This window comes from Anas platyrhynchos, chromosome 8 (genome assembly GCF_047663525.1).
Source record: "Anas platyrhynchos isolate ZD024472 breed Pekin duck chromosome 8, IASCAAS_PekinDuck_T2T, whole genome shotgun sequence".
In the NCBI taxonomy this organism is placed as follows: Eukaryota; Metazoa; Chordata; class Aves; order Anseriformes; family Anatidae; genus Anas; species Anas platyrhynchos.
Window position 1 is genome coordinate 19590763 of NC_092594.1, and position 25763 is coordinate 19616525.

At 40.1% G+C, this 25763-nt stretch overlaps 1 protein-coding gene across 3 annotated transcripts in view; it reads left to right on the forward strand.

Moving 5' to 3' along the window:
* The window catches only part of COP1 (COP1 E3 ubiquitin ligase), a 124382-nt gene that overhangs the window by 13953 nt on the left and 84666 nt on the right, over positions 1–25763 (forward strand). For all 3 annotated transcript variants that reach the window (XM_038182924.2, XM_027462374.3, XM_027462376.3), the window contains exons 7-11: positions 9155–9214; positions 11063–11139; positions 16156–16213; positions 20198–20312; positions 23817–23952. In XM_038182924.2, coding sequence (XP_038038852.1) covers positions 9155–9214; positions 11063–11139; positions 16156–16213; positions 20198–20312; positions 23817–23952 — 446 coding nt within the window. The remainder of the gene's footprint in view (positions 1–9154; positions 9215–11062; positions 11140–16155; positions 16214–20197; positions 20313–23816; positions 23953–25763) is intronic.

Consider the following 25763-nt stretch of genomic DNA (forward strand, 5'->3'; position numbering starts at 1 on the left):
ACTGTCGTACAAATAGCATAAACCCTGGTACCAGAAATATCCTAGAAACCTAGAGAAATGATGGTGAAAACCACAAAAGGAAAAGCTTTCAGGAGGCACTGTTCTTTGATGCGGAACATCAGACCCAACAGTGTGAATGCAAAGTGCTGCAAACTTGAACCATGTAAAGGCAGTGTGCATGAGAAACCTTTTTCGGAATGGTTTGAGGGTCTGGTTGCAGAGTCATCCCAAAGCATGAAGTAGACTATTTGTTTAAGCCTTCAAGGTTAAAAAGAAAATTTATATTGCTGTTGGTTTTGGTTAAAAAGCAAAGGCAGGAGCACTGTTTGAAACCACTGAGGCATCTCTGCATCTGTTTTTTTTTTTTGTTTTTTTTAAAAAGTGGTATGAAGTTACTTTATGACACCCCTCAATCTTCAGAATATCTACTTTCGTTTTTCTCCTATTCATAATATTTAGGATTATCCAGTGAGTTTAAGAAACTTGAATAATCTTTGTGGTAGAACTAATGCAGGCTCTGGCCATTGTCCATGTGTGCTCATTAAATACCTTCTGTGAAAACTTGATGCAGCTTGAAGGACTGTTGAGAGATTTCCCAAATGTCACAAGAACCATGTTTGTTTGGGAGGTGAACTGTGAAGCTGGTGTGGCAGGAGGCTCATACACAGCTGGGGCATCCTTTTTTTGAGTAATGGTTCAAGTGCAAGGCGTTTGGGGGCAATACCAAGAATAAAAAGCAACGATGGCTTGGCTTTGCTCTCCTGCAGCTGAAACTGAGTTGCAACAAGTCTTGCAGAAGGAAGTGCTATTGATGCCTGCCTTAGGTCACATGTTGAGTGGGATGGATGAAGGGAAACTGCATAGCTTCACTTTTTTTTAATATGTGTGGTGTTCTTCCACTGACTATGTTCAGCACCTGGGAAACCTTTTCTATTATCTGTGCGTACCATTGCCTTTAGCAGTAATGGACGGGGACCCCATCATTTTTAAGGCTAAGAATTGGCCTTGGGAACATCCTGAAGCTTATTGGGACAGAGGATCTACCTCAAATCCTTTGTCCCTGCTTGTGTTCCCTCTGGTGTTGAGATTTCTTCTAGTGTAATTTCTTTAACCCTGTATCCCCCCCTGCCCTTTGTATCCCAACGTGAAATGCAGACTGTCACATCTCAAAAGACCTCTGTGCGGGCCTGTCAGTTCAGAGCTTGCCGTAGTGTTAGCATCTAGCCTTGCCATTCTTCTTAAAGGAAATGAAGCCTTGTCAGACTTGTACTAGCAATCTTTCTTTTTGGTTGATAAGAAACAATGGATAGAAGTGTGGAAAATGCAGAGCAGTCAATAAGATAGTTTTAGGAAGATATCAGAATGTGTATTCAGTGATCAAGACTCCAGCCGTACTGCTAGATTAAATGAATCCAGCTGGTACTTCTGCTACAGGAAATCCTAAGCTCCTCCCTGTAGGCAGCAGAGTTTGTTATACATACTACTTTCTAGAAAAAAGAAAACAAACAAACACATTTTTATTTGGATAGTAGAACTACTGTTTGGGGCAAGGACATGGCTTATGCCTGTGGTGCAGGTGTATCTGGGTGTAACCTGCATGGAGATGTCTGCGGAAACCTGAGGTGCTAGTTCCGAAGAGGGCTTTGGATGATCTTAATGAAGTAAAGCAGAGGAAGGTTATCGGGGATATGTATGTATTCTGATGCTGTAGAAGGTGACTTTTTAAGAAGTAAAGATGGAACTCAGCGTGCAAGGACCTTGGAATGCTTCTGCAAGGTATTCACCATAGCTAAGAGTCACGTCAGCAGGCTTTATTTTGTGGAGGCAATGTGAATGATCACTACTCTTTTTTTTTTTTTTTTTTTACTAATTCAATCGTGGTTCTAGTAAAGATGACCACAGAGCAACTGGAATTTCACTCAGTAAGCTATAGGTGTACCATGGGTTTTTTCCTTTTTTTTTTTTTTAAAAGGAAAGTTGCTTTTGTGTAGGTTGAGAGTGCCTGTTTCAAATCTGTCTTAAATGTTTAAAGAAATGTACAATTTCCTTGCTAACTTTGTTTTCTGGTGTGCCTCTTTGAATATTATTTATTGCATGATTTTATTAACAGGTTTTACTTATCAGACTCCAGTTTCTTATGTAGAGACTAGGTACAGTGTTTGCTAATACAGTTATTACCCCAGGGTTAGTGTACTTGCTTACTGTTTCATAACACGTGCAGAGCATAAAATTAACCACCTGTAACCCTCCTTGCTTACTTCACTAAGAAGTTTTTTCCCTCCTGTCTCCCAGAAATGGTGACTTCTGAGCATATTGGTGGGCTGTTTATATCTAGAAGAAAACTCTATAGACTTATACTTAAGAATTCAGAATATTGCTGTAGTAAAGTCTTTTGACAAATGCCTCTTCCTTGCGCTTTCATCATTTCTCTAGAAGATAAATGTGAGGTTTAGCACCTGCAGAAGTTTCCATTAGAAATCCTGTTTTGATGTGCTCATAACTTTCCAAAACATTGATCTTTCAAGTTGAAATTTACTGCATGTATTTTGCACAAAGGTATTTGCATGTCCTTTTTCTTTTAAGGTTATATCTTGTTTTCTTTCTGACCTATGGCAATATGGCAAAAAACAAATTCCTGGCAATACTAATGGGGAAAAAAAAATGACTTTGTAAAAGATTGAAAACAAATGGCTAAAGCTTGAAAATACTTTTTCAACAGAATATGTTTTGGAGGGAAGGAATGTATTGATCATCCACAATAGTTGGTTGTCTCAAAGGCAAATGGAGCGTGGCTGCATGCCTTTCCATATGTGTGCATAGTTAATTGAATGCACGCTTCCCATTTTTTTCATCCAGCATTCTCTTCTGTTGAAATCAAAGATCCAAGGACGCTAGAAGGTCAAGTTTAATAACAAAATACTTGACTTGGTTTCCCTTCAAAATAGTAATAAGAAACAAAATGCACCAACCTGTGACATCTTTAAATTTATATTTTAATGCTAGAATTTTAATGCTGTTAGCTTAGTTGTGTTGCATAAATACTTAATGAAAGTTAAACTTGAAATACTTTTAAATGATCATGTTTTCATCTTGAACCCTTTGTAAGAAAGCTGATAATACCAGGTAACACAACTCTGCTCAGTTCTATTTTCATTATTTAAGGAGACTTTTTACTAATTGCCTTGTCATGATTTTAATCTTACAACATAAAGCAAGACACCACCACACATACGTACCTGTGCATATGTATGCTTATGTGTTACGTATAATTTGTCCTAAAACTTTTTTAGCATATCTACTTAATGGAGAGTCTGTTACATGTTTCTGTGAAATAGAACATTTGCTTACTGAAGGAAGATAATTAGCTTAATGATTGGTATCACAAATCAAGTTCAGCAACGTGCAGGTGATATCCCCTAGATGCATTCATCCTTCTTTTGACATCTGTCACTTCATCTTTACACTTCACGGGCTTTTTGTTTCTAATAATGTTTGTTAGACATGAGAAGTAATGTGACAAGACCTCTTTCATATCTGCTAACACAAGGGGTCTGTTTTCAGCTCTTAAATATCGTGGGGCAGAGGAGTAATCCTGCAGTGTTCTCAGGTTTTCTGTGCTGAGTGCCTGCTCAGCGTTTCAGAATCATCATCACTGTTTTCAGCCTCAGATACACATCTACCCGAGCATCTCCACTTACTCCATATTATGAGCATGTTAAATACTAAAAATAAGAGGAGTTATTAGTTTTTGTGGGATAATTGCAGGGAGTTACAAGCATGAATTCTCCAGGGATGTCATTAGCTTGTTAATCACTTCACCTGTCAGATCTTATTGTTCTGTGCATACACACATGGATGAACTAATGAATAAGCAAGAGGAGGTGACAGAACAAGAAATCTGTTATGCTCTTATGTTGTCATATAGTCTTGATTACATTCCAGGACTCCTGAGGTGAATTTATAGCTATAGTACTCTTTCCCTTGCGTTGCACTTAAATAACTGGTGTTTTAAATCTATTTGCATTTCTAAGCTGCTCAATTAGAGACATGAGTTCTGACTGCAGTGATAAGCCAAGGATGCAGTTAATGTATGAGCAGCAGGCTAGGGATTACCATAAAAATTTCAGTATACATTAGTTGATTGTCCTTTCTTTCTTCAGTGGAGAGATCTTTCCAAAGAAAGAGGGGGCATCTTAACCCTAGGAGCTAATTGGCATTGTGCTGGGATGTAATAAATTCTGAATTAATCTAAATGTTTAGACAGTTTTCTTTCTTGCCCTACTACTCCTTCTCTTGTGATACCCTTCTATCAGACCATATTAGTAAGCATTCAAAGTCTTGCTCCCACAACCCAAACTGGAGGATCTATAGTGGGCAACTGGGTAGAAATTAAAAGTATGAAACACTTTTGGTCAGCCATGTATCTCCACCCTCCTGCTTGCAGGAATTCTGTGCGTTGATCCAACAAGGATGCTGTCTTTAAACTTCTGTTACCTCGTCCCCAATCAAGAAGAAATGGTTGCCATTTGGAGGAAGTATTGACCACAGAAATATTCCCTGCAGGCAAGTCTGCTATGGATGGCCTGCCTATATGCCTAAAAGGCTTGGATTCCACATTTGACCAACAAAAACAACATTCAGAGACTCATGCATTCTTCATGTCTTCATGCCAAAAAACATTGCGTCATTTTCCACTTGTGCAAAGACTTTGTAACATCAAAGCTTATAGCAAATGGAATTTGATGTCAAAATTTGCAGTTAATTTAAAAGGCTAAAATCTCTTTCAGCTCTGAAGATTACTTCCTTGCTGTACTTGTCCTGTATGTTATAATAGGCTCTGTTAGAAGCAATAATGGAAGGAAAACCCTGAGACGGATGAGATTTCCAGCTGGCTTTCAGAGAAATCTATCTAATTCATTGTAGATATGCAGTTGAGGTATTCAGTTTTATGGTAAGAAACTGATTTAACTGGGGGTCTGAACTGAGGTTCAGCTGTTAATATACTGAAGTTTATACTCGAGTTTGTTAGAAGACAAGTTGATGGAAAGATAAGAAGTAGAAAGAGATAACATTGGATGAAATTTTCTTTTTTGTCTTGATCTATAGTACATAGGGTGGTGAAACTTCTGGATCAGAGCATTGAGGGTGTGTGTCTGAACATAATGTGACTTGTTGCTAAAAACATGAATCCTGAAATTCTATTTAAGCTGCTCGGTGGAAGTTGCATCAGTAATTTCATGGTATTTCCATTGAAAATAAATTCTGCTATTCTTGTGCCTTTTCTAGAGTTTGAAACACGGTTAATCAAGGGTGTATGGCTCTTTCCCGCATGCATTTTTTGAGGCTGTTTCTTTCCAGGCCATCTCCTTGACACCAGGAAATTCTGCTGAGCCCTGGTCTAGATGGTAGCATCCTGAACAAAAAACAAAGTTAAGAAAAATGCCAGGTTTAGTGTGAACAACTCCAATGTAATGGCAGCTTTTCTTGTAAGTACTTAAATCTGGACAAGAAGACCCAATCAGGACTGCTTTTTGTCTGTGCTGTACAAACACAACAAATGAAGTCACTGCCTCGTGGGCCTTCAGTCCAGGAAAAACAGGAAGCACGAGGATGGAAAACAGCTCTGTGCCCAGCTACACTTGTTGGTAGGTAGCTGACTGAAATCCTGTTCTGACCATATCCTGGCCTCTAGTGCTGTGTAAACCCAAGTTGGTATTCCCAACCTAGATTCTTGTATGCAAAGGCAGGAGCGTTTTGGTGGTGAGAGCTGTATCTGTGTATAACTGCACTGAGATGATGTCACTTCATGCACGTAGTCCATGGCTGAGAGTTGTATTTAAGGAACTCTTGAGTCTGAAACTGTCTAGATACATATACAAACCAGAGGGTTCTCGGGGACTGCTTGGTGGTCTTGAAGGGTTTGGATCTAAAAGGTTATCTAATAAGAAAGCTACGAGAGCCTATGTTCCCTGCTATGGTAGCTCCTTTTTTTCTAACTGCTGAGCCTAAGTTTCTTTCCTTCGCAAAAAAAGTGAAAGCAATGGCCTATTACTGCTACGTTATTTAAGCAAGCAGGTTGCCAGTAGTCATACATTTATTTTTTAATTCTTCAGCAACCTTTGAAGAGTCAGTCTGCACTTGGAAGGGGGCTATATTCTGCCTGTACTGGAAGCATTTATGACTGGTTGTTGTGGGGTGGGAGTCAAGTTGTGTACTCACACTGCAGAGCTGTGCAGCTCGTTCACTGTGTGAGCTTGTCTGTCCTTGTAGCTCTGCTGAGACTAGCTCTGAGTTGTGCCTTTAGCTTGTTTTTTTGTAACTGACATGCAGCTCCTTGACATCCTATTTTTCCAGGCCATTAGTTCATGACTTGCATGTTCTGAAACTTGTTTTCCAGAGGTTATAAGAACAACCTATTTTGAGATCATCCTTTTCCTTTTGTACACATGCATTTGTGTAATCTGGGACCAGAACATTATACACCTACTTCTTGTAGTTTATCCACTGTGATGTGGAAACAACTAGGTGTGTTATAACTGCTGAACTGAAGCCTTCTGCTTGTCCACGTTGACCCTTTCAGTTCTGGGAAAGCATCTGTGTCTGGGGAGAGTTTATACTATGTGCTTCTATTTTAGCATTTATTTAAGCATTTATTCCGGGTGTTATGCTGACTTAATCTAGAGCCTGACAAGCATGATTCTGCTCGTCACTGGGACAGGACTTGGCTTGATTATTATTTTTTTTGGTGCCCAACAAGATTGAAAATCAAATTAAGGGCCTATAAGTCTGGATATACTAAAAGGACTATAATTTATCTAGCTTTCCCTAAATGTTCCTCAATGGCTGGGAATTTATAAATCAGTTTCTTTATTCAGAGTTTAATCAGAATGAACATGAACAGATTTAAGGACTTTGATAGATTAAAGAAAAACCATGAAACACTTGAGTTGACCTACCAGAAAAAAGGTCTCTGTGTGGGCATTAGTAACCCGTTTGCTGATGGGGGCGAGAAGTCTCTTCCTACAGTAACCGTGCCTTATTTTAGGCTTGCTATTTTTAGGCTTTACCTGTGAAGCTTGATAGGTTCAAATTGCCCCAATGTAACTAGAAGGAAACTTTAGCACCAGTAAATTACATTCCAAATCTGGTACTTTTGGTTTTCTGCAATATTTAATAAAAGCTGGCTGATAAAATGCCTCTGCTCTGGTGCCTATAAAAAGTTCTCCTGTTTATGTGGTGACAACCACCATCAGTTATTTTTCAGTCTTCTTGTTTGGCTGTGAGCCAGGGCATTGTAGAATAGCTGATTTCCTTGCTGTAATTTTGGAACTTCTCAGTGTGTTTTTGTAACTTCATTTTTAAATGAAGTTTATGAAAGTGGGGGACTAATGGTATTTGACTGCTAGAGCTGAGTACAGGCAGGACCCATGCTGTGTGAGTGTCACTTAGCTTTACCACTAATCTTGGAGCTATAGCACCACCTGCTATTCTTGCTGTAGGTTTTGCAAGTGAAAATGGAATTATCTGTTATGGTGTAGTGGTTTGTAAATTATCTGTGGCAGTCTAGGTTTAAACCATTAAACTTGTGCTGTCTGTGACTAAAATTAAGTACGAACTGAAAACTTCAGAGTAGAAAGATTAGAATACAGGTACAATCTCATGTTGTTCCATGGAAGAATCGGCCATCTTAAAAACAGACGTAGACCCAGCAGTCCTCTCCTGCCTTCAGGGACAGGCGTTCTTAATGTTGAAAAGGTAAATTAGAGTAGTGGGTTACACATGAGTATTAGCAATGCTGATCAATGGTGGGAATGTTATTGATAGGGTTTGTTTGCTTAAAAACAAAAGGCTGTCATTTTAAAATCAGGCCTAAGCACTTGAGGGAGTAAATCTTTGGAAGTATTTTGCCAAATGTTCTTGGGAATGTCATACTAAGTGTACTATGTAATGCAATACTAATAATTTTGGGTTTGGACTATTTGATATTACTTTATAAATTCTGAAAGCAAAAAACTTGTCAAGCCTTCAAAAAATGCATTGTGTTCAGTGTGCTTTCAGTGGGCTTGCCAACTTGGTAATAGCTTCTGGTCAAATGCCACAGTGCTAGCTGTCTGCAGCTTTTTATTGCGAGTTGAGACAAGTCAGCTGGGCTTCCAGTTCTCAATTTCTTCACTAGGGCTGTGTGTCTTGGTGAACCAGGCTTACACTGGAGCTGGGATTGGTCTGGGTAGGCCCGGACTTGGAGCTCCCACCTAGAGAAGTGAGTCTGCTAGAGTCTTTCAAGGCTGGGCATAGCATGTGTGGGTGTTTGGACAAGAGAGGTTTGCTAAAGGACGGTGGGGATTCAAGCTGGTAAGCAGAGGATGCTCTTGCCTCGGAATAAATGGTAATCTTCAAGTCCATGGCCTCTCAGTTATGAGAAACGAGCGAAGCCAGGATATTGACTGAAAAGTATTCCCCAAAACTAGTGTGACCCATAGAAGGGAAAGAGAATGATGTCTGAGCGTGTAAGAAGTTCCTGTCTGACCCTTTCAAAGACAGCCCTTGGTTAGGTTGACCACTGTCTGTGATGTAACCGAGGTAAGTAGTTCACCTTGAAAGAAACATCATGATGGTTGGTGCCAGGAGCAAAATCTCTCCCTGGTCATAACAGGTATTTTTTGCCAATCTGAAAAAAAATCTTGCCAGTAACATTAAATTATCAATTGGCAGGTTAACTGCCAGTGAGAGAAACACTCTTAATAGTTTTAGTAAAGTATTTCATTTTAAAGGTTAAAATGATTGCTGTCTTGTTCATGGTGTTTTTCCCAGATCATGTTCAGTGCTTGTAAACTAGTTGTAAATATATGGAAGGTAAATATCTTGCACAGGGGACTACAGAAGTGTTACTTGTATAACGTGGGTCTCTTTGTGATTAAAATCAAAGTACCTCATGCTCCGTTTTTTTTTTTTTACTGTTATATGATAGCAACTTTGTCTTGAATGTAGTTTGCATGCCAACTTATGTTAATCTGTGCATATGAACTGCCTATTGACTTTTGAATAATATAGTATGCTAATTAAAATAGTTAAGGTTTCTCTCTAAAGAGATCTTTATTTATCGTGGTGGTGCAGTGCAGATTGATTTAGATTTCTCTCATTCTCTTATCCACAGCAATTGGAACAGATCCAGAAGGAGCTAAGTGTTCTGGAAGAAGATATTAAACGAGTAGAGGTGAGGTGCCCCAATGTTCCAACTCTGGCAATTTTTCATTTCGATCAAGCTGTCTGCCTTGCTGTGGGGCTGCTGTGTTAAATTTATGGTGTTGGGTTCAGTAATGGGAAAATGAACAGATGATGTTCTTTCTTTAATTTGCTCATATAGTTGATGTGTGCAAGCTGCAGGTTGGTAAGAGGGCGCTTTATGGAAACTTATCTCTTATATAATCATATCTTTCAATTTCTTTGTATGGGTAGTAAGTATTTTAGAATAACTGCCAGAAATCAACAGCTGGTTTATTGATCATAACTGATTTTTGTTTGTTGCCCTATTCTGGCTGTTTGCACAGGGTATTTAAATTTTAAGTGTGCCACTCTTAGGATGGAGATGTACTGGGGTGCACAAGAGAGCTGTAACACAGAGGCAGGGTAGGAACAGAACCAGCTCCTCTCATGCCAAAGCAGAAAGAATCTGCTATTTCCTGATGTAATTCTTCTAATTTTGGTAGGGATCTCTTTAGACTTCAAGAATTATTCTTTAAGTATTTGTAAACCCATCAGCGTAATCTTTCTGTACTTATTTAGTTCTTCAGGTTTCTGTTTGGTCCTTCCCTGTAATTTTAGCATTTTGATTATGAAATAGGCAACTTTCATGAATGCATCAAATTTGGCCACCTCTCAAAAACAGAGTTCCCTTAGAGCTTCTTGGAAATCAGGTTGCATGTCTGCTGCTTCACTGCCAGCTTCCATGCACTGCCCAAAAGCCTATTAGATTCCTTCATTTACTTACAATTCATACAAATGCTGATGAATAATCAAAATATAAATAAAACTGACAACCGCCAGAACTTCCCTTCAGATGATAGCTGCACAAATTATAGCTTGGTAGGTAACAAGCTGGCTTTCCTGAACTTTCCTGAATCTTCCCATTCTTGGGAAATAAATATACGTTTGCTTGTTAGACTGGTAAAATAGGCCTTCAGATTTAGGAGAAGCTATTCCCAAAGCTGTTGGATTCCTTGAAGAATATCTAGCTCCCTGCTTTTCTGCTCTTTAATCAAGCCCTTCAGTGGGCGGCAGCTGGAGTATGCATCCAGTGTGTGACAGTGACCTTACGGCTGACCTCTGAAGTCTGGGACATCTTTTGTCACAAATATCTTACTTTCTACCTAACAACTAATGGGCACCTAGTGGGAATTTAAAAAGCTCCAGTAATGTTGTCCTGGAACACCTTGCCCCCCTACCTAATGAGCTGCAGCATCCTTCATAGCTTTCATTTCTCAAATGGGTTAAAGATAGAATCTCCTACTGGGTGCACTGCAGTGATTTAGTCTTCAGGTGACAAAGCCAAGTTCATGTGCAAAGTTTCTGTTGTGCACCTGTCCCACAGAAGGTTGATATATCCTCTTTCAAGTCTAAGGCACGATGCCACCTTTGCTTTGCCTTCTTTTGGCCGTTCTTGCCCTGACCCACATCCAACATGACTTTATAGCTGTGAAGGCTATAGATAAAAGTTTGCATCTATGTCAGAAGTGTGGTTAGAGCTTGCTTGTTCTGCTATGTTTGAGAGGTACTGGGTTAGAGGCCATTGATGTTAACTGAATCACTTTTCTTTTTGAATATAAGCTTCATAACCGCTCTTTTGGGGTGGGGGGGGGGGAGAATCACTGTGGAGTTTCATAAACATAATTGGAGCGAAACTGAAAGGAAAAGTATAAGGACTTCTAGGTGGAAGCTGAAGAAATGCAGATACAGTTAGTTATTTGCTTGGAGGGGAAAAAAACACCTCTGTAAATACCATATATTGAAACGTTCATGTATTCATGTATTGTCAGCTTTGCTGTAATTTGGCTTTCTGTTTCAGGAGATGAGTGGCTTGTATTCCCCAGTCAGTGAAGACAGTACAGTGCCACAGTTCGAAGCTCCTTCACCTTCGCACAGGTATGGACCTTGCAACTCGGAATATGGATTTGGGACTGTACATATTGCACTATACTTGTTAGTCTTTTCTATGCAATGCACAAAACACAAGCAAAACTAGACTTTGAGTACCATACAGTATTTACCTGTTCTGGTTTTGATTGATACAAACTTTAGTAGAAAAAGGCAGTGAAAGCAAACACCATCTGAGACTATGGTTGGATGAAAAACCACATCTCTTACCCAGATACTGTGGAAAGCTGATAGTTTTAAATGTAGAATGGGTTAGTTAACTTGAATTCTAGGCCTTTGCTATGGTATGAAATGTTACTATTAAATACATACTATCTTTCCTGAACACTATGCAGTTTTGCTTTGCATATGAAAAGTCTAGATTTTGTATGATACTGTTGTCCTACAGCTTTTCCACTTAGCATGAGTGGCTAAAGGTATAGGCTCACAGAATCAGATTTAAACAGAATCAAGAGCGTGCATATTTTAATCTATCTGATTTGATTTAATGAAATACATTTCTAATAACATATTTCAATGTGGATTTTTGTCTGAAATATTACATAGTCTGGTTTCTTGATGACAAAATTGCAGATGCTTCTTGTGTCCAAGTTGCATGTGCCAGGATTTGTAGTGTTCCACTTCTTCATAGCCCTATTTTTTGGCTGTAGGAAAGCTCAGATTTTACAGGGCCAAGTTATGTTATTAAGTGATCATCTCTCCTGTCTCTCCCAAGTGTATTTTCCTAATAGTAGAGTTCTTTGTGGTTGACTTTGTTATAAAATTTTCTCAGTGCCTTTTCTGCAATTAGGAGTTCTAAACCTGGTAGTACGGAAGTGAGAAAGAAACGATCAGATTTCCTCTCCTGGAGACATTTTGGTATAGTGCTTTGTTATGGTGTGTAGCAGTAGTAGCTGGAGCTTTTACTGAGATGCTGTTTCTGGATATAGAGACAAGTATCTCTCATTTCTAGGAAATTCTAGTTGGCCCTGAGGGAAGGGATGGGAATATGGCCAGGATGGATGGGAGCAGTGTTTGTTACTCTGCTGTTTGCCCAATTTTTGGATGCAGGTGCATCTTCATGTGGGTTACTGCTGTTCTGCTAAGCAGCAGTTTTGTGAAGATGAGATTTTTGTCAGGTTCTACCAGTTCTCCGGTTATTGGCTATTAAACAGTTTTGCTTGTGGTTTGTTTCAAGTTACTGCTACTTGAGGAAAACTTAGGCATGGGTTGGGCTGAACTTGTTACTTCTACGTTGAATGGCTTCAGGCCTAGAAACCTTTTTTCTAGGAAGATTGTATTTATGAGTAGATGTGTGTTACCTGGGGCAAGTTAACAAACAAGCTCCCAAAGAACTTTCTGTTGAAACCTGTTGACACCTGAGAAAACATTTTAAGCTCAGGACTTCTTGTGAAAGAGTTCACAAATCTGCTGCGTGTGACCTACACTGGTTTCAGTCTACTGAGAGTTCTTACTATTTCTTTATGCCTGCTTATTTTGTGTGCTAGGGTCAGTTGTGTTCAGTTCTTGCTTTTGAAGATGTAAGATAATGTCTCGAATATTTCAGGGAGCTTCAGCTAAGGTCTGCTGGGAGATGGTGTGGATCAGACCATGGCAGGTACAGAGACCATGGGTTTGTGTTTTTGCCAGGTCTTATTGTGTTTGTCCAGTTCCATCTTGGCTGGGTCTTGAACCTTTGTGGGTTGTTTTCCCCTGTTACAAAACAATACCAAGAGTGTGGTAAAACAAAGTGTTTAGGGTTTTTCTATAGTCTTTGGAGTTGCCTTCTCTTTCAGTGTAAGACCTGCTTTTCTATGTCTTAGTGACACTGCTGCATTAGAGGTAGTTCTGAGTGTGCAAAGAAAATAGTAGGTGAAGGTGGTGTTTGAACAGGTACCACTTTTTGCCTGGCTGTTGCAGCTTCTATCCCTGTCCTATTCAGAAGTTGTTTTTATGTATTTCAAGTAATTGACTTGGTTTAAATTACCCAACCTCTGATTCTGGAAACTTCTACCCCTTGAAATTCATTCTCTTTTCATCATTAAATAAAAGTTCTGGAGAGTTATCTCATGAATTAGCTGTTACTCCTTATTAGAAAGAATAGTGCAGAGTAACTTATAGGAGCTTTAATCTGCTGTTTTTTCCAGTTCTATGTTAACTGATATATTTAATCTTCAAAGTGCATTTATTGATGCTGTGCATCAGTAAGAATGAAATACAAATGTTTTTGAGATAGCTTCACTTCCTTCATTTAACTTCAGTTAGAAGTTTAAGTATCTGCAAGTTTAATATTTTAACAGAATTAAAATAGTATGTATATTTAATAAAGAATATAACTTGTTAACATGCTTAATACACTGAAATTAAATAGTCATATAAATTTACTATTTTGTGTCATAAATAGCACAAGGCCAAGGATCCAAGCTGAGATCTAAAAAATAGTTTCTTTAGCCTTTGAATTTAAAGCTCAAGAATATAGTTCTCTGGAATTCCAAGTTTTATCTGGTCTCTGGTGACTTGCCCTTATTCATCTGCTTCCTCTGAATTACAAGCTTGCTCCATTAATTCTGTTTCTTTTCATCTTTAATAGCTTTGTTTCCTATCCCAAACATACTGAAAATGTGAAACTACAGTGCCTCCCCCCCATCTTCCTTTTTAAGTCCTTTAGCAAAAAAGCAAATGCTATCATGTTCAATACACTCTCTGCTTCAAGAAACAAACATTTTCCCCTTTATGCTTGTTCAGGGTATGATGAAATATTCAATTGGGTAATAGCATGGCACTTGTTTACAGGATTGCAGATTGCTGGGTTTGTATACTAATAGAGAACAAGATGGGAAGAATAGGGAAAAGAACAAATAGTTCTGGGTAGGGTTTTTCTGAACAGGCGCATGTGCTATTTTTGCTATCAGTAAATGGTGCAAACAAGAGATACAAGTAAGCAACTTCTGTGACTAGCTATTCAGGCAGTACTAGCAATAACAAACGATCACTCTAATAGGCATTTCTCAGGAAAGATTCTGATCTAAAAATTAGTTGCCTGGTAACTCAGGGTCAGTTATCAAAATCCCGATCTCCTTCCCCTCCATTTGTTCTAATTACTCTTCACATGCATAAGACCATAACAAATGTGACTGATAGACCACAGGTTGCTGCGTTGCTGTTCTTCTTGTTCCAGATTTTAAAATGTGTCATTTTAGTGTAGCTGGATCTCTTAACTGAGCCTACTGCCGCAGCTTCTTAAGAAGAGTTTAGAGGAAACTTGCATTTTTTCTGATTATTTGCTTCCTGTTTTTTAAAAGGAAAACATACAAGCTTATGCCAGCTAACTCTGCTACAGGCTCTGCACAGAAATGACTTTGAATTTGTATTCTGGTTAGGGAAATGACGTCTGCACTCTTGAAGGCTCTACATCACCAGACAACCTGCAGCAGAACGAGACTAGACGCTCTAAGTCTCTGTGTTTTGCTGTTAATTGCCACTATACCTGTCTCGGAGTGGAGTACTTTTTCATTGCTTTCCAGCCAAGTGTCTTACTCATGCTGTTCCTGGCAGGATCTGCTGTACGTGTTTCATTATTTCTTGTGGCCACATTGTAATTTAAAGTTCATTGTCCCTGACCGTGCTTGAAAAAGCTCTGCTGCTTTCTCCCTGCAATAGCTAGCAGCAGATAATGATTTTTATCCCTTAGATTTTCTTTGTTTGTAGCTTTTGTCTTGCTTGTAACAGAACTCCAATCAATCTCATCTCGCTAGTTAGCCACTAGCGATACTTTAAAATCATCTCTCATCATCTGTTTCTACTTCCTTCTACCTCCAGGGGAGCTTTAAAACATTCAGAGAAATATTTAAGCACTAGTACCACTATTTCATCCTTCTAGATTTGCAGGTACCCTGACTGGCATTTCAGCCAGACCACTTGTTTTATGACCAAGGATGTCAAGTGTACGCATCAGTTCTGGCAGCTATTACATAAACATCAAGAGGCACAACTGTCTCGTACAAAACCAGGACAAACGAATGTTCTGGCAGCTTTTTAAAGAAAGCTTCAACTTTCCCAAGCAGTGCTTAAATCCAGGGTTACCGTATAAGTAAAACTGAGCATAATGAGCATAGCTTCTTTTCTGTCCAAGCCAAATGACATAGCAGAAGTGAGTTACAGAATAAAGATTTCCAGAAACAAGCCATGGTGATATTTGCAATGTGTTCTCTGTAACTATTAAAATGGTATTCTTTTATGTTAACCTGTATTTTAAATTTTTTTTAGTAAGTTTTAATCTGGCTCTGGTGTTGTATTCTGATTGCTAAATATTTTGCCCATGTGTATAAGAATACCAAACCACCTGTTTTCTGACTGTATCAGATGCTTTTGCATTCTTTGGAAGTTGAATTTCTGGAGTTAGCATATGTATTTGAAAACAGCGATTTAAGGTATGCTGTGTCATAAATACTGATTATGCATGGTAGCAGTTTCCAGTAGTAATCCTGGCTGTCAGTATTGGGTTTAATTCTATGTTTTGTTGCTGGTATCCTGTATTGATTCAGGAATGCCTTGAACACTCGTCTTCCTTAAGTTGGTTCCTCTATCTTCTTGTTCATGGTGCCGTTTCAAATGTCACAGCATTAAACTTCCCTTTTTTCAAAGGAAGTGAAAACCATTGGTGGCATGTTATTTTCAGAATGTCTTACCCTGCATATTTTGTACAGAAGATGACTTCGCATTCTAATTAAAAATTATTAGATTGCGCTACACTTAATTGTGTGTGACAGTAAACAAATTTCTTGTATATACAAAGATGATCAGCATTCTGTTGTAGACATCCTGTATTTAAAAAACAAAACAAGAAAACCTACATCCCTCCCAGCCCCCCAAACAAAAAACAGCCTTGTGCTCCCTGTCTGTAAAATGGATTTCAAAGGCAAGTGGTGCTACAGGATGTAAGAGGATGGGAGAGAAAAATGGGTTGGAAATGATAAAGGATGATTGTACAGTGATTTAAGCAGACTATTTCTTTTGGTTTTGCAGTAGTATTATTGACTCCACGGAGTACAGCCAGCCTCCAGGCTTCAGTGGCAGTTCTCAGGTAAGGTAATACATGTGTCTGCGCACTGGGGGAAAAGGAGAAGCAGATGTGGAGGTTGGGGAGAGATTAAGAAAAACATAACACAATTCAGGGTGCCAGTGAACTGGCCTCTTGCTTTAACTGGTTATGAGGGCAAACTGGAGGGGATTGTCCCCCTCTGCTCTGCCCTGGTGATGCCCCACCTGCAGTGCTACGTCTAGGTCTGGGATCCCCAGCACCAGAAGGATGTGGGGCTGTTGGAGTGGGTCCAAAGGAGGGCACAAAGATGCTCAAGGGGCTGGAGCACCTCTGCTATGAAGAGAGGCTGAGAGATCTGGGGCTGCTCATCCTATAGAAGAGAAGGCTACAAGGAGACCTTATTGTAACCTTTCAGTACTTTAAGGGGTCTTACATAAAAAAGGGGGGGGCAAGGAGAGCAACTCTTTACTCCATCAGATAATGACAAGGGGGAATGGTTTATAACCTAAAAGAGGGGAGACTTAAATTTGAGATTAAGAGGAAATTCTTCACTCAGCAGGTGGTGAGGCACTGGTACAGGTTGCCCAGAGAGGCTGTGGATGCCCCATCCCTAGAGGTGTTCAAGTCCAGGTTAGATAAGGCCCTGGGCAACCTGATCTAGTGGGTGGTGTCCCTGTCCATGGCAGGGGGTGGGGTTGGAACTGGGTGATCTTTGAGGTCCCTTCCAACCTGAGACATTCTATGATTTTAGACTCAGAAATGACTGTTCATGGTTATGAATGTTCATAGTAATGCAGACAAAGAAAATTGATCTAGTGTATTTAGATTGTGACTTAATTCCCAAAGCTGACTCTACCAAGGCAGAGGACACATGTTTTGCTCTCCATCTCTTCAAGTCAGCAGTATTTTGGAAGGGATGTAAATTCCTCACCTTTTGCATTGTTTTGGATCAAGTCTGACTTCTAATACAGGAACAGTTGTCTTGTAGTCTGTCATTGTTAGGGCCTTACAAACTGTACTAAGACTTCATATTGCAAAGGGCAAAAAGTTGAGTACATAATGAAGCAGTTTGGCAGGCAGCCTCTAAACTCAGTTCGACCTGCATGGCCTAGCTCCAAACCCATGGCAGTGCTGTCACTTGGGGGCGGATCAGCTGAGCTGTGAAGATCACACTGGTATCCAGCTCACTGCTTCAAAAGGGGTTTGGTTATAGAGAAGTTCTTATTTAGGCTGGTTGTTGGTTACGTGCAAACTCATGTCTCTGGTGCTCTGTTGGTGGGCACACAAATATTAAGCAACTAGCAAATTAACAGGTGCCAGTGCTGCTGGATCCTATCCGACAGTAACTGATAGACCTGAATCTGGGGCTTTTTGGAGCTGTGTAACTAATTGGTCATGAGAAACTTTCCTATGTTAGCCTGTGGAAGGAAGTTTGCAGTTCCTGATACTGTGATCTGTGAGGTTTTTGCTTGAATGAAGGATTGCAGCTCCACCATGCTGTAAAGGGCATGTAAATTCTCGGTGGGGGTTTTATGTTCGGGACTGATATGTTATAGTGTGTGTTTGTTCTCCGCTGGCACTACTTGCCTCGGTGCTTTAATTTTTCCTTTGAAGTGGAAAGAAATGGCATAGCTGCACTGCACAGAACAAACAACCTAGATTTTCTAGTCATTCCTGTGACAGTCTTATTTGTGAGAGTAATTTTTTGTCCTCAAATGCGATTTTTTTGTCCTTGACAGTGCAAAGTCTGTATTCTCCAGTGCAAATTTGCTAATCAAACTTTAATGTATGTTTGGATCGGGAGTTGAGAGAGAACTCTTAAGCCTTTCATTCAAAGGTAGTCTCATTTCAACAAGAGTTTACAGCGAAAAGTTATTTACAGTAAAAACAGTTCTAAGAATGTAAATTCAATTGTGTACTTTAAACTGTCAGTCACACCAAACATCTTAGATTCAGTACACAGCTGTGCTGGAATGGACAGCATATCTTGCTTTCCTGATATGACGACTCTTGGCATTGCTTGCAAATGTGTTCTTAAAGAAGAATTTATGTATCACTGAGCTACAGGGCAATTTTAAGTAAACAGTGGACAAGTTGCATAGGTCCTGGGGAATTCTGCAGGTAATATTTAGTTGCAGTACCTCTCGTTTTTGCTGGCAATCAGGAGCTTGTATACAGCTACGAAGCTCTTTCTGTTGCTTAAGAGGACTCCTTGGGGTGCCTACTGGAGTTCAGGCAGAAGAATAACTCTTGATAAGAGTAATCTTAACTAATGTTCTCAGCTGGAACAACCATAACAGGTTTCTTAGTTTCCATAACACAGTGAGCAGTTTTCTCTTATTTCCCGTTATTTCTTCACTCCTGTTTCCTGGCATTGCTTAACAAGTAGCTGTGAAGCAGACTTGTTTGCTTAGAAGCTCATCGCATGGTTTGGTTTAAAAAAAAAAAAAAAAAAAAAAGAGTTGCCTAAAATCCTTAGCTGCTGAGCATCATGTCAAGATGGCTTAATGCAGATGGGTTCCCAGCACAGCTGGATCACTGGAGACCTGCTCCAGGGGGATTTTCCTCTGGAGACCAAGCAGTTGTGTGAAATGGCAGGCAAGCTGCTTCAAAACACAGGGGCTACCTTGATGTGTAGTGGACCCATCTAGCACATTTAGGCTTGGGTTATATCGCTCATCACGTTGCAGGCAGTTTGTCTTAACAAGACTGAAGTGCTTGCTGCTCAGCACTTGGAGTTGTTTTGAGCCCTTCGTGCTTCTGGTGTGCCGAGAGAGGCTGGAGCCCTCACAGGCTGGTGCTCCAAATTAAGAGAGATGCCATAAGAGTGTTCCATTAAAGCTCTCTTAAAGCTGTTGAAGCTTTAGAAAATTGCAGTTAAAAGGTGTTGAGGTAGGAGTACTTCCCAGCGTTGGAGCTGTGTTTTGAGATTGGAGCTGCTTGCAAGAAGAAAGAAGCTGTCGAGCAGAGGCACAGTCAGCGTGTGGTTGTGAGTCATGGTGCCAGCACATAGCCGGGGGCCTTGCACAGGAGCTGGCACTTGGAGATTTTGTGGCTTGGGGTTTGCTTTCCTCCTTATAAGTTAAGATACTGTTCATACAGCTGTAAGAACTTCAGACATGGTTCTAAACTTAGTTAATCCTTGGTAGCTTTCTGGATGGTTGTAATGCACGCAGCCTGTTCTCCTGCATGGATTGGGGGGGAGTTAAGTCCTTCCTGGTGTGTGCTGGTGAGTGGCACTACAGCCCCTGTGCACGTTCGGGGTGCTCACTAGGAAGTCTTTGTTATGGAGCTTGATGGTTCTTGGATCTTCTAGCGTTTCCTCATTAGCTCTGAGCAAGTGTGGTGTGTGAGACTTTAACTAAAAGCAAGGTGCTCTTCATGCCTATCCTGTAATAGAGGAATTTGTTCCTTTCACTAGTGATTACAGCAAGTACTTGGTTTTCTGATTCTTCTTGGGGGAGAGGTGGTTGATGCAGTTTCAATCCCTTGCTTTTGTCTCTCACTACTGCTGCTTGCGTAGATTGGGAAATGACTTTTATATTTCCAAGGACTTCTTTTCAACTAACCTTGGAACTTGATGGTGTCTTACTGTATCTCTGCTTCTTTATTTGCTTATTTTATAGTTACTGAGTTACTTTAAAAGAAATAATTTAGTAACTACCTCCTTAAAATAAACAACCCCTCTTTTCAAGCAGTTTTCCAGAGCTCTGGCAAGAATGCCCAAGTCTGTGTGGTGTGAGAACTGGAAGCCCCAGGGGTTGCTGCTATTCTGTGTATGCAGCTGAATTTGCAAAGATTCAGAAAACAAGTACTGTCGAAAAGCAGCTGCTCGTCTGCACCCTGTAACTTGACAATATGAGACTCTAAGCATAACTGTTAATAGTAATAAGAGATTTATTGTCACTGTAAGCTTTTTAACTAGCCAGATATAATCTATAAACTGTTTGCAATTTATTAAAATCTACTGAAATAGAACCCAGGCTTGGCTTTACTTTTCTGAAGAAGGTTCTCTCCTCCATTCAGACCAAAAAGCAGCCCTGGTATAACAGCACGCTAGCCTCTCGACGGAAGCGGCTCACGGCTCACTTTGAGGACCTAGAGCAGTGCTATTTTTCCACAAGGATGACACGTGTCTCAGGTGAGTTCTTGCTCAGTGTTCAGCTCCTGACATTAGTTAACTTCTACAGTCCTAGTCTGCAGAAAAGAGAGAGCAGCCTTTACCTTTTCCCTGCCTGGGAATTGTGCTCTACATACTTGTGTATAACTCAAATAATCCCACCTAGGTTTTTGACTGATCTTTGAGGTTTTTAAGCTTATAAAATGATTCCATCATTTAGGAGGGAGTTGTATATTGTGCTGTAATGCTGTACTGTGAAAGGGCATAATGTGTAACAAACAATTTCACTGATGCTTGTCCTGAAGATGTGAATGCTTGAAAGCAGTGCCTGGGTAGCCTTTCTACTAGGCGTGGTATAAACACAGCAGTTAAAACGTTACTACCAAAGTACTGCAGAAGTAAAAACAAGTTGATAAGTGCTTACATATTTAACAGGCAATATGACACTTGCATGTTGTCTAGATCATGAATCTTGGTTAAAAAATGGCTTGAAGCATACAAGCTGAGTGTGCAGTCATGTCATTATCCCATGGGGCACACCTTAGATTTAATACTTGTTTTGTAGAATTAGAAGCTGTTTTCACAGTTGCCTAGATTGCCTCATTCATAATTGAGTAACAGTGTGACAGCAGCTAGAGTAATTGTTACATAGAGGATGGATGGTTCTTAATTACATAAGAAGATTCTCCTCAGAAATGAATGGGTCAAATGAATGCCTCTTGAGGGAGAGGAGGGTTGTTCTCTGGCTCCCCTGGGGAAGAAGCAAGCTTTGGGGGGAAGTTCTGTATGATGAGCTGTGGCACACAAGAGATCTGCCACACCAGGCTCTGAGCCACAGCTTATACAAAGAAGGACAGAGCGCAAGAATGAGTGGGGAGCCACCAGGGATGAGAGAAACCTCAGAGGCTTAAGAGGAAACCAGGCAGAGGTTGCTGCGGCAGAATATCTTCCCTTGTAGCCTTGGAAGGCAAGGATCAACCTCCAGAGGATGTATCAGCAAGCAAGCCAGGGCAGAAATTCCTGCTCTTCTCCTCTGTGGATTTAGTTTGAGTTTTATCCACTTCAAAATCATCAAGGTCTTATTTATTTTCTTTTTTTTTTTAAATAGCCTTTATTTTTAAAGGCTACCAGACATTTTAGGGGAGCTCATACTTGGGTGAAAGACCTGGGCATATCTATTTCAGGGTGGTGCCTGGCTCAGGTCTTGTGCACAGCAGCATAACTTTAACAGAGTGTGACACGTTGGGAGGGTGCTTCAGGAGCTGGAAGATTGGAGAAGCTGCTTGTGTATGACCAGCCTGTCTGCACTGAAGTGCTAGCAATGCTTTGCAGACTACAGCACTTCACAGATCACACTGAGATGCTTTCATGCAGTGTTATCTGGGTGATGCATAACTGTGTTCATGTTAAAATAATACCTTTATTAACAGAGGAAAACAAATTGGACTTTTCCCAGCATTCCCTTGTGGAAGGCATCCTTCTTCATAATTGGAACTATAAATATGAATGCGATGAAACTGTTTTATTTGTGTGTCAGCTGCACCAAGAGTGGAGGATTTGCAAGTGTGAGTTTTTCCCTAAATAAGGGATAACCTGTAATACTTAATTAGGTTTTCTTCTATTCGGAGTCATTCCTGCTTTTTGACACATTTTAAATAGGATTTAATGTGGCTATATGCTTTTTGCAAGATATATGTTTTTGCAAGAGATGCCTGAGAGCCTTCTACTAAGGAGTGGAGAAGTAATATAACTGTAATTATGAAATGGCCTTGCACTTTGACAGGGAAAATGTCTTGAGAAATAACACTCGGTTTTCCAGGCATAGATACAGAATAAATTATAGGAGGACTGTGTGCTTGATCTCAAAATATGGGAAATGGAAGAGTAGCAGCTATTTGCGCCTATTAAAGTGTCAAAGGAGGAGGAAGGAGTCTTTGAAAAATACTGACTGATGTTTACATACTTCTCAAGCTGTTTCCTGTAGCGGTCAGGTGCAGATGATTTAATTTAGAGCAGTACTTTGTTCATTTTGCCTATTTTGATCCATCTGACATGGGTAATGTACCCACAGCCAGTACCCTTAAACATGCTAATTACTGGCCTCCCCTGTTCCTTTATACAATCAAACATTAAACAGTGTGTGAGGGAGACTTCAAAATGCCTTATGACTGGAGCAGTATAATTATTTCTGATGGCAGGGAATTACCAAGGTGCAGAAAGTGATTATTCTGTTTTCCCACCAGAAATCATAGCTGAATTTTACCATTGAAACCTTGTTGTTTTGTTTTTTTTTCACCCCACTATTTCCACAGACTTCTAGGGAGTTGAGCTTTGTCACTTCCTTATGCTATTGATAAGGAACTGATAAGGATAACTAGAGCATGAATTCATGACTTCAGAGGCACAAGTGAGGAGTGTGCACTGTGCTGCTGCTGCAGTAGTCTAACAGAAGGCGAGGTGTGCAGTGATGTGACTTGCATGCTGGCCTGCCTGTAAACTGAGGTGCTGTATGTTAGTGATCACTGCTCCCAGCTTGGTCTCTTACACTATTGTGCAAAAAAGACAACAGAAATGTAGCGTTAGAGGAATAAAGGGGGAACTGCTGCAAATTCTGGGGATAGTTGCAAAGCCTGAGGGCTCTGTCTGGTGTTTGACTGCAGATGCATGATCACTTTCAGGAAAGCTGGCTTGTCCACAGGGCATTGCTATTAGCTAGGAATTTTTCCTTATTTAGGAAATTCTAAATTTTAAAATGGTTTAAACAAAATTCCATTCGTACTGAGGAAAGTTAGGACTTGAGGTTGCAGGGAATAATTTTTAGATATCTATACTGCAATTTAGTTTTAACTTTTGTAGCAAACTTCCATTTTCCACAGAATGTTTATCATCATTATTCAAGCTGGCTCAATTTCACCTTGTCTGCTGAAGGTCATAATTCCACAAAGCTTACAGCTCAGGGAGTCTTCTGGTTTCATGCTTGTCTCTCTTCTCCAGCCATGAAACAGCTCTCCCCTAGCTCTGTTGCTTTTGGAGTAACAAGAGAAATATTTTCTGCTAGAAGTATTTGGAATGTAATTGACACCAAATGTAGGCATATTGTAACTGAAGTACAATTCAGGGGAAAGGGAATATATTTTCACTTCCATTGAATGCTAGACAAGACATATTCTTTACGCTGCATGTTGATGTGCTTAAGGATTTTCTGTTAATAATCTTCGTGGCCTACAGGCTTTGAATTTGACTAAAATAAGTGAGCTCATCTACCAGGAAAGCTGTATTTGTGATCACTAGGCAGATTCTCAATGCAGTAGGTTCACTGGAAAGACTTAATTTACGCTCTGAAAATCCTGCTGCCTTCAGGGAATGCTAGAGGTGGGAAATAAAACCTGTTTTTGACCAAGAATCCTTCCCAAATAACAGGCAGATGTGGTGTCACATGAAGATATGCATTTTGATGATTGTTTGCTGCTGTGTTTATTCACCTTATTATTCTTTATCCTCCCCAACTCTGGTACCCCTCCCTAGATGACAGCAGAACCACAAGCCAGCTGGATGAGTTTCAGGAGTGTCTATCCAAGTTCACACGCTACAATTCTGTCCGCCCCCTGGCAACGCTGTCCTACGCTAGTGACCTCTACAATGGCTCCAGCATAGTCTCCAGGTAAGAAATACTGTGCCTCTAACAGCACGTTTCATGGCAATACAGGCAGCTGAGGCCAAATTAATGACTTGTATTAAACAAGTTATGGTCTGTACACGTACAACACTTGACTGTGGCTTCCTGAAATAGTTTGGCAGATGTATGGTTATCATTGATCTGCGAAGGCACTCGAGTACCACAGTACTATTTTCTTCCAGTTTGTATTCAAGACCAAGTGCAGAACCTTTGAGATGCTCATGAGCATCTGCAGCCTTTCTGGGAAGACATGAAGCCTGTTGTGGGCTCAGTGCTCTTCATGCTAGTATGGTTGCATTATAAGTGATACAAGTCTAGGATTTTAAGAAACACCTTTTTTTTTTTTTTTGGAATTGGTAATGATGAATCCATGCTGGTGTTAAATGGTGTTGGTGGAGTCAGTCATAATGGTAGGTAGTAAATAGCTGAGTTGTTTATAGCTGTGATTGCTTGACCTCTGCTAAGTGTTGAAAGCTGTTTACTGTGTTCAAACTAGTGAGGGGGTGGTTGTGGTGAAGCCAACTCGATAACTCTGCTCTTGCCAACAATATCTCTGCACCCTCTGCCACGTGGGATGGTCACATCCTGTGCACCACTGAAGTTCATCTGAGCCTGCAGTGGACCTGTTGAGACACCTAAGTTGGTGAAATGTTTTTTAACAGGGTTAGTTTCTTCTGTTTAACACCATGAACCAGCTCCCTTAGGGATCAAGCCTGAGAGAACACATGGGATGGGGAGAGGCTGGGACCTGCCAGCAGCCCTTACCTTCAGCTGGTTTCAGCAGCTGTGGAAGGGGAATTAAATCCCCTGAGGGATTTAATTAGTCTGTGGTAGCCTGTTTAGAGCTGTTGGTAGTGTCAGAAAAGATGATGCAACATACTAATTGGTATTTTTTTCTATATGGCACGTATTCAGGACCCATTAGCTTTTCCCAGGCACATTTTACAAAATGAAATGCATTTGTTCACAGCAACCTTCTGATGAGAAGTGGTAGTATCATCCCTATTTTATAGGTAGGGAGCATGGGATCCAGAGTGGCCATACCTGAGGTCTTGAAAGAAACATTACAATAATATGATGAATTGAGTTTGGGCTTTCTGAGTCTTGATCTAATACCTTCCACTAGAGCAATTCAGACAGTGACAGAACAGCTTGAATATTTCTTGAAAGACTACAAGAAACACACATTACATGAAAAAATTGAAGCATGTGTAGCATAAAATATATTTTTTTTAAAGCAGCATTGATCCCTTAACTACTGCAATATGTAGCAGGAATGTGTAATGTCCGACTTGTTCACAGAGGTCAGAACACAATAATCACTGATCTGACGTATATTTAACCTACACTGATTGGGTTCATGCTAGCTGCAATGAAATGCAGATGGGAATCTCACTGCAACGTAGACAAACTTCCTTAGCTACCAACTTGAGCGTGGATTGGATTTTGCTCCTTTGCCCTTTTCTCTCCTTGACATTCTGCAAGAACAGCATTTTTGTGGTATTTGGTTAGAAAATGCTGGAAGGGCAGTAAATCTCACTCTGGTTTTGAAGGTATTATAATTCTTGGGTGAAATATAGGTTTGAAAAGTATGTGTTTTATTGTTGTTAAGAATGAAGATACTGCGGGGCCTCCCTCCAAGCCAGCGCTAGAATCGGTAGTTATTTAATGTTCAGTGCATTTAACTCCAAAAAGCTTGGATTCCAACTTAACGTTCCTCCCTTGCTTGTGCTTTTTATTAGAAGCATTCAATAAACTTTTAGTTGTTTTTAGTATGTGGGCTGAGTAAGAGTTCA